This window comes from Electrona antarctica (assembly GCF_951216825.1).
Source record: "Electrona antarctica genome assembly, chromosome: 22".
Classification (NCBI taxonomy): domain Eukaryota; kingdom Metazoa; phylum Chordata; class Actinopteri; order Myctophiformes; family Myctophidae; genus Electrona; species Electrona antarctica.
Window position 1 is genome coordinate 8,109,099 of NC_136805.1, and position 9,442 is coordinate 8,118,540.

The 9,442-nt window shown below is 41.8% G+C and overlaps 2 protein-coding genes across 2 annotated transcripts in view; both read left to right on the top strand.

The window, feature by feature from the left end:
- The window catches only part of radil2b (Ras association and DIL domains 2b), a 29,197-nt gene extending 24,626 nt beyond the window's left edge, over positions 1-4,571 (top strand). Inside the window, exons 14-18 of the mRNA XM_079492738.1 lie at positions 38-222; positions 795-1,263; positions 1,823-2,052; positions 3,624-3,763; positions 3,923-4,571. Of these exons, the coding sequence (XP_079348864.1) occupies positions 38-222; positions 795-1,263; positions 1,823-2,052; positions 3,624-3,763; positions 3,923-4,016 (1,118 nt within the window). The 3' untranslated portion in view covers positions 4,017-4,571. The remainder of the gene's footprint in view (positions 1-37; positions 223-794; positions 1,264-1,822; positions 2,053-3,623; positions 3,764-3,922) is intronic.
- A 1,394-nt stretch (positions 4,572-5,965) lies between these two features.
- On the top strand, positions 5,966-8,994 carry sult2st2 (sulfotransferase family 2, cytosolic sulfotransferase 2). Its single transcript, XM_079492153.1, has 6 exons — positions 5,966-6,240; positions 7,081-7,292; positions 7,966-8,092; positions 8,298-8,392; positions 8,516-8,696; positions 8,806-8,994. Exons 1-6 carry the CDS (start codon positions 6,102-6,104, stop codon positions 8,913-8,915), a joined length of 864 nt encoding a protein of 287 aa, XP_079348279.1. The 5' UTR covers positions 5,966-6,101; the 3' UTR covers positions 8,916-8,994.
- The last annotated feature ends 448 nt before the right edge of the window (positions 8,995-9,442 follow it).

Sequence of the window (9,442 nt, forward strand, 5' to 3'; positions counted from 1 at the left end):
GCACAATGTCATTATTTTTCTTTTCCACTAACTTCAGCTGATGTCCTGGAGAGTTTTGACACCCACCACCCTCTGGTGCTGCCGGGCAGGGGCTATCACCTGGAGCTGAGGAGAGCAGTAACAGACCCGGCCCTGAGGAAACAGCTGGGCTCGCTCATAGAGCTCATCTCTGCCCTCTCGGACTCACAGCCCTGTGGAGATACAGTTGTTAGGAAGCAGCAGGTAAAAAAAAGCTTTGCTGCTATTGTTACGCTTTCACGCTGATCTGTCCATGTTATTTTCTCTGCCAGGCCCTGCAGGCACTGGCGGATGTTATGCTTTCACGCCTGCTGTTTGTGTGTTTGTCTTTCCACCGCTGATCTCGCAAACTAGTGCACGAGAGACTAGGGCATTCACTTCTAGTCATTTTTACTAGTTGACTAGTTGCCTAGTTTACTAGTCGACTAGTCGACTAGTTGTTTAACTACCTATTATGTAAAAAAAATAAAAAAAATAAAAATAAAATATATATATATATATTTTTTTTTAAATAAATATTTGTACATTGAAAAACTGTGTACATGGTGACTATAACTATAATCTACCTGATCTTGAGGCCTACAAAATCGGGGAAAAAAAAAAAGAATACACTTTTTTTTCTTTCTCTTATCAACTAGTCAACTAGTACCAACAAGGTCGACTAGTGGATTTACTAGTCGACTAGTAAACTTAAGCTTAAGCTAGCTTAATGCCCTAGTGCACGAGATACATTTTGCTAGTGTTTTTATGTTACGTTGTAATACTCTTTGTCTTAGAGTTGTGCTCTTCCCATGGAGGCTAAGTTGATCAAGATGGATGTCCTCCCAAAAGCCAGCCTTGAATCTTTGGACTCGTCGCCGGTTGACGTGGCGTTACCTCAGCCTGCCGCCCAGGGCCATGCATCGCCTTCTCCTGAGTCTGCTGCTTCAGCCCTCTCACCACTTCCATCCTCTTCCTCCACCCTCTGCCTGGATGAATTCAGCTCCGGTGGGGCCCTTATTCTGTCCCAGAAGCTGAGGAGTCTTAAGCTGCAAAGTGGGGAGACGAAAGACACAGCCGGGCTCAGGAAGTCAGCGCTGGACGCCTCTGGTCTCCTCACCCCACCCAACACCCCCCTCACCAAAACCCCCCTCAACCTGGAGCTGGTTAACCCAGAGAAGGAGGACCGAGATAAGAAGAAAGACAGCGACTTGCAAACCGCTGAAGATCCCTGCTGGTCCTCTGGTGTCGACTTACATGACGAAGGTAAGGGAATGATGAATGAGACAGAGAGAGAAGGATAACTCACAGCTGGGGTGAAGCTAGGTTGTAGAGAAGACGAATGAGCTACAGTTGAAAGGAGGAAAAGGTCAACAGTCTCATCTTAGAAGTTTCCTCACTTTGGCTTACAGTTGGGTGCCACCGATATTGTCCCTTATCATTTGACCCATTTAGGCCTGACCTCAACATTTAAAAAAAAAATCCTTCTAAATCCTCCAGTTTTCTGAAATAAATATTTTCACGATTTTTCAAAAATAGCAGACCTACAAGCTCGTAGCGCGCCACTCGGTGGCGCGCTATGAGCTTGTAGATCTGCTATTTTTCAATAGCTAAATTATAACATAATGTTTAAAACACCAAAAGGGGTTCCCGCCCAAAATGGGTTAACTGTCCTTTTGCGCAGATCACGCAAACCTCAGCAAAAAGAAAAGGACAATATCGATGGCCTCCAACCGTACAATCTTCACTTCACTTCGTTTTGGGACTGCCGTTGCGGTCTGTCTGTTCTCTGCCAAATCCCATAAAAGCTGTGCTTTCTTCTCAGGTGGATTTGTGTCTGAATGTTTGGCTGCGCTGATGACGGACTGTCTTCGGCTGGACAGCACTGACAAGAGAGGAACCGTATCGTTAAAAGAAGAGGCGGAGGAAGAGGCGGATGAGATGGACGAGGAGGGTGAGGAGGGTGAAGAATATGACAGCAACGACGAGGAGGTTTTCAGCCTTGAGCTGGAGCGTGGCGAACGAGGACTCGGCCTCGCTCTGGTCGATGCTAGGGTGAGCGAGTTTAAAGTGATACTCCACGAATGAACCGACTGTACTCAGTTGGCCCCCCATTAGATACTACTAAACCCTGTGGTTCCGTGCTATTCTAGGCAGACCAATAACTCACAGGGGAGAGAGAGCACCCCGTAAGTACGCGTGACCTCCCACGTTATCCCTGATTGTTATGCGCCAGTGCTTTAGAGAGGCCTTTGTGTGAGGTCAAGGGTGAAAATCATAAAAGCCCTCTTGACAGATGAAACATCTGCTCTGAGGTTCCAGGGTTATCCCATTACACTCTGCATCCTCCCTAACAGTTCTCTGAAGCATCAGCATCATCGACAACAATACATGTGATCTCAATAAACTGCCTCTCTCAGACTGACGGGCTCTTAACGATGCATCATAATATTCTGTATCAATATCATGAGTTGTCGGACGGAACACGTGCAAAGCATTCCGGGTTCAACAGAGCTGAAATTCCCTTCTTATCTGTGTCTCTGTAAAAGCTCTCTTCTATCTCCTTTACACACCTGTCTTCAATCATAACAGCAGGGTGGCCCAGTGAATGTTTGTTATTGTAATCCAAAGGGGACCATTATCAATGTCGGGGGCATGGGTTAACCCTTTTACGTGCAGTATTCCTTTATCTAGTGTTCTACTACCGGTATATTATATAATACTATCCCCTGCTGGTCACAAAGTGAAATTACAAATGCTATTCTTCCACTCATTAGTTTCCCTTGTGTCTCAAGAATAGGACAACAGACAAACAATAATGACAAACAAAAGCAATTAATTAAGTTATACTTTATTGCATGACCACGAATACCAGATTTTCTTACTGAAAAGCATGATGCAAACGTCATGTTATTGTACAACTAAATACAGATTAGTTTGAAAGATTTGCAATAGAGATGGATGAAGTTAATTAAGCCTCTGTATGTGCATCCATCTCCAGGTATTGGTACAAAGTACATGTAGTTTCGAGGAAGCAATCTGATTGGTTGAAATTGCTCTCTACCCGTGCTTCAAACGAGCATCGCAACCTAATCAAAACAAAAAACAGCTCTGCTGGGTAGTCCTCGCGCTCGCAAGCAGTGGCTACCAGATAAGCTTAGGTGTTTACACAGGACATTTTAGGTCATAGTGGCTACATCTGTCATAAAATAATTATGATTTTTGTATCGAATGTCTTAGTTATAAAGTTAACTGTGATATAATCGCAATATTACACTCAAGGATGTGCGCTACCGTCATTAATGGCACTTTTGCGCTGCTTACGGAACTTGCCTATCAGCTCGTTCCTGCTGCCTGCAGCAATGCAAAGTATGAAGTAAATACTCATGTACACTGTAAGTACATTTTCAGACATTGTCAGATAATTTCCAAAATTGTGAAAATCCGATCGGCAAGCCTGTAGATCAGCTATTTTCAGTACATTTGAAACAGGGCTTAAGTGCTTAGTAGAAGAGCAATATTTCTATTTGGAATGGAGTGAAAGTCGTCAGTTTGCAGTGTACTTACAGTAATCAAGTAAATGCACTTACTGTAGTTGCTGTCTGTCCACCACTGTCCATCTCCAGGACACTCCTTTGAGGCTGAACGGTATATTCATCCGAGCGGTCGTCCCAGACTCCCCTGCGGCCCAGAGTGAGAAGCTGGTACCAGGAGACAGGATCCTTGCCATTAATGGGATTAGCCTTCTTGGCCTGGACTACCATCGGTGAGGAGAAATAACCATTGATGAACCATTCGATATTCAAATCCTTTTACATTTTACAGATACTGTATGGAGTTGCCAGTAAACATCAAAAGATATATGAGAATACTTTTTTTTGAATTGCTTATAATTCCCTCATCTCTCTCCCTCTCTCTCTCTCAGTGGAAAGGAGCTGATCCAGTCTTCGGGTGAAAGACCAAGGTTGCTGGTTGCCAGATCTGACTGGACAGCTAAGGCCTTACAGACTAAATGCTAAACGTGTTCAACAATATGCAGCTGTTCATCCTGAGACTACCAGTTGGACAAGTGCATGTAAACGTCCCCAGTTGTCCATATTCACACGTCGGACATTTTGCCCTTACATCATCACACCCGGAAGATGAAGATATGTGGTGCACTATGGGTGAAACAAATGCACTGTTTGTTCTGAAGTTGATGCCTTTCATGTATTTCCTGTGTTGAATCACATATACAGACAAGCCTAGGTTTTGGTTGCTCCTTGTATAGTACTTTATATTTGATATGCATATTCATTAACAGTGAATAAGTATATTGACACTGACCTCCAGTGGATGTCATATTTATAGCAATTGAAGTGAATTTTCTCAAATATTGTGAATTGTTTTGTATGCACATAGGGATAGTTTACAAAATAATGATGTAGCAATCGAAAATGACAGATCAATCTATTTGTGCATCATGACTGCAAGTTGACAATGCATATCACCCCTGGGTGATTGATCTTGCATCGAGTGTCACATAAATTACATAACTGTTCTGGTCAAAAGCTCATATTATGTTCAATACCTCTCAAAAAATGCATTAAATAATTGTTTTTAATTACACAAAACAGTCTATTTTGTGGAGCAAATAGTATGTATGTATGTACTGTATGTATGTATGTATTTGGTGTATGTATGTATGTATGTATGTATGTATGTGTGTGTGTGTGTGTATGTTTGTTTCACAGAGAGGGACACACCGTCACCTTCATATACTGTACTGTGGTTTCAGCAAGCAGTATGCAAAGACACACAGGCTATGTTCTTGACACATGTTCTAGTTATAATAAGAGGAAAGCAGGTCATTAGATGCATGTCTAGATGTCATTAGATGCCTATGTTTTCTACATAGGCTACCTCAGTTAAATTTAAATTATTATTATCATTTTGAATTGTAGCTAGGACCAAAGTAACAAAGCTCAGTGCCCTTGTAGTTAGAATGAGATTGGGAGGTCGGTTCAATCCCCTGGCCATTTCAAATCAAAGACTATACAAATGGGACATTTGCAGCCCTATTTGGCAGCCCTATTTGGCACTCAGCATCAAGGGTTGGATGGGTTAAGTTCCTGCGACATTACTACTGACTCGAGTCCTCAGCTTGACATGAGGCTGCCTCAGGCAACAGACACAGAAGATAGGCTCCTGCCCTATGGGCCACATATGTTTCGGGAATAGTTGGTTCCCAAGGCTAAGTTAATATTCAAAGCAACAAACACATCAAACATTAATACATTTGGAAATGTGGAGATCGTAGGCATGGGAGCCTGGGAGGGGACAGACAAACATCCTGTGTTAGATGATCTACCGTAACTATACAGGGAGGGGTGGGTGGATCATGTTGATCTACCGTAACTATACAGGGAGGGGTGGGTGGATCATGTTGATCTACCGTAACTATACAGGGAGGGGTGGGTGGATCATGTTGATCTACCGTAACTATACAGGGAGGGGTGGGTGGATCATGTTGATCTACCGTAACTATACAGGGAGGGGTGGGTGGATCATGTTGATCTACCGTAACTATACAGGGAGGGGTGGGTGGATCATGTTGATCTACCGTAACTATACAGGGAGGGGTGGGTGGATCATGTTGATCTACCGTAACTATACAGGGAGGGGTGGGTGGATCATGTTGATCTACCGTAACTATACAGGGAGGGGTGGGTGGATCATGTTGATCTACCGTAACTATACAGGGAGGGGTGGGTGGATCATGTTGATCTACCGTAACTATACAGGGAGGGGTGGGTGGATCATGTTCTGAAGGTAAAGTGAAATATATATCTGTGATGATCTCACCTCATGTTTTCATATTTCCTCATGTACGGCTAGACCATGCCACAAGTTTAGACATGTGGACACATTTACAACACCTCCGTTGTTACAAGTTACAACATAATCTTACACAGAAGAGCTAGAGGAAGTGAGGAACCCAAAGTGAAAAGCCAATATAGCAAAGTCCAAATAATTTAGAAGACCAAAGTCCATAACGTTTTTTTTATTAACACAGCTGCATGCGCGTCAACTAGATCTGATTATTTGCTGCTATCAGCTGAACGATGACAGAAGCAGAGTTATACTCTGTGTACAAGGGGGTTTATGTCCCTTCACTTCTACATCCTCCAGAATGTCTAAAACACTATGAGGACTTTTCTTTCCGGCCAGATGACGTTGTCATTGTGACTTATCCCAAGTCAGGTAAGTAGTGTTGTACCCTAAACGTTACAGCTAATACCCACAATGTATATGCCTCTTATGTAGCCAAATTGATTCAATTCTTTGTTGCACTGATCATTAGTTACAGATAACCATTAGCTTTTTGTCTGAAATAATTCACAGCAAAACTTTAACAAATCATGTCAGTTGTATTTCTATTATAATATTTTTTTTATTTTTTACATGTCCATATCCTAAAAGACTATTCTAACATGCTGGTATGTATTGTTTCAAAAGCTGCGTCTTGTTTTCATGATCACTATTCTGAAAATGAGTGCCTGTAGTTGTGTCATGTGCAATAATGTCAGAAAATAGAGAAACTCAAACACAAGAGTAAACGAAACTCTTGAAGCTGAGATTACTCCTTTGATAGGTTATATTATATTATGTATTGCAATGCCTGCATGTGTATTAAATAGACACATTTGTCTGTGTATGTCTTAAGAATGACTTAAGAATGGATAGGTGAATGTCAGGTCAGGTGATAGGCATTGGAAAAAAGATTAACTTTTGAGACAAATGGGTCGAAACAGGTCAAGGACAAGGTCACAATCAAGGTCAGGACAAAATAAATTACATAATTGGTCATAACTCAGGAACGGAGAGGCTTGGAACAAGTAGTGCAGGCGTGGCTTTTATGCGTTTAAACAATACATGCTGTGCATTCATAACATTACACCAACTAACTCAACAAGAACACTTATTATTCATTGTCATTCATGTCAGTGCATTATGTGGGGGGGACAATGGACAGTTATGTTGGCCTATTACTTTGCAGTGAAAACATAGAATGTGACCATAGTGTCCTGTGTGTGTGTTCAGGTACAACATGGATGCAGGAGATTGTTCCTCTCATCCAGAGTGGTGGGGATCCAACCCCGGTTGAGACCGTGCCCAACTGGGACAGGGTTCCCTGGCTGGAGGAACACCGAGCCTATCTTCTTAACCTGGAAGAGAGGCCCTCCCCTCGCATCTTTGCCACACACTTCCACTACAACATGATGCCACAGTCCTTCTTCAAAGACAAGCCGAAGGTAGTGTGGCATTTTCTGTGAAAGACAGCAGCTGTCGATGCAAACGACAAACAAATACAAGATGTATCATTGTAACCTATTATCACACTGGAGGATGTTGAGTGGAATGGTGCACAATCTTTTCATGAAGGTGCCTTTTGCTTATTAGAAAACAAATAGAGGTGATTCTCGTTTTTAATTTTATGGACCCGCACTCATGCATTAGGCCCCCCCATTTCATAAATTGTATCTCTGGGTGTTAACAGACCAGGCCGAAAGCCTGGCTGATAATTTAACTAAGCACTATCATTTCATTTGGTTCATAATGTAACCGTCATTTAGCTGGGGGCCCCCTGGAACCCCCTTAGGACTTCCACCCCCGGAAATCCTAGGGGATCCCACGTTGAGAACAGTGGTGGAAGAAGTGCAATAAAGTACGTCCTGTATTCCAATTTTTACAAAAGTATTATAGTACTCTGATAACTTCAGATTCAGAATATACTCACTGTACTTTAAGTAAAAAGTTCTCAAATGTGTAAAAATGGGTCAAAAGCTTTCAAAAATAACATTTCTAGAAGCATTGCGGTGCGACACGTTGTGACATCATGGTAGACCAGCGATTGAGAACCACTGTCAATAATAGACCATCGACAAAGCATGAGTAAATGATTAATATGTGGTTGGATCTCCTCAGGTCATCTACGTCATGAGGAACCCCAGGGATGTGTTCACCTCTTCCTTCCACTACTATGGGATGGCCGCCTACCTGGTGAATCCAGGGACACAGACCGAGTTCTTACACAAGTTCCTCGACGGACAAGGTTGAGCTCTGCACATTATAACAATCTATCCACTGAGATATTGAAAGCTATGGGCGACAGATATGGCATAAAGATCTATGGGCAAAGTTCAAAAGCCACTCTTATCTAAATAATTGTGTTGGCGTTAATAATTGATTAAAGAAAAGGGATTCTTGCTCACACACCCTAACAGAATGCTTGTGGTTTGTTTTATTTCTCTTTGCAGTTATGTTTGGCTCATGGTTTGATCATGTAAAGGGCTGGCTGAATGCTACGGATAAAGAGAGCATTATGTACATCTCCTACGAGGAAATGATCATGGTAAGGTTTACAGTAAAAGTTATTGCCTATACGGTAATCATTTTCCAAACAATTATGATTTCATAAAAAATACTTCCATAATGCCACTACTGTGATGAAATCAAATGTTGTGCCATGGTGCAGGACCTGAAGGATTCGGTAACCAGAATGTCTAAGTTTGTGGGGAAATCTCTGACGTCTGAGGTGATAGAGAAGATAGCGGACAGATGTGTGTTCAAAAACATGAAAAAGAACAAGATGTCGAACTACTCCCTGGTCCCCACCGAGTTCATGGACCAGAGCAAGTCTGAATTTCTCAGGAAAGGTGTGTCTCAGTACTATATTTATTTTGTCCTATTATTGAAGCAAAAATCACAAAACCCTATTGAAGAAGTATTTCTTGGATGATTTTTCCTTTGTCATGTGTTTTATAGGAATTTCAGGAGACTGGAAAAACCAGTTAATGGTGGCAGAAGCAGAGTATTTTGATGCCGTTTACAAAGAAAAAATGAAAGATGTCAAATACAATTTTGTATGGGACTAAATGTGGCAGGTTGGAAATGTGCATGTACTACTATTTACTCCCTTGTCTTTTATTTCAGATGAAATAAATGATTTGTTGTTCCAATAACTAAGGGCTCATCTGGCTTTTTTTTTGTTTGAACGGGAGTGTGAATATTATAATGAATTGCCCACTAGGTGTCACCATATGACTCATTGCAAATTAGTTGATGTACTTTCAGCACAAGAATGTGAAAGTAATGCTTTGCCTTGCCATCAAGTGACCAATTGCTGTGTCCAGGTTGTTCCACTGGGTGTCAGTATTTCTAATAAAATAATAATACATTTGTGTTGGTCCCCACTCCACTCCACTGACTTCAGTCCAGACCTAAAATACAAATTCTATAACGTGATTTAATCTGTGTGTGAACAATAATAATTAATAATTATGATTAATAATAATAATAGTAATATTTGCAGCAAAGTTGTCCATGTCCAGGCATTAGTAGCGCCGCTAAGGTCTGCTCGTCTACGACCTTCTGACTCTGTCTCACCCTCCTCAACTTGCAA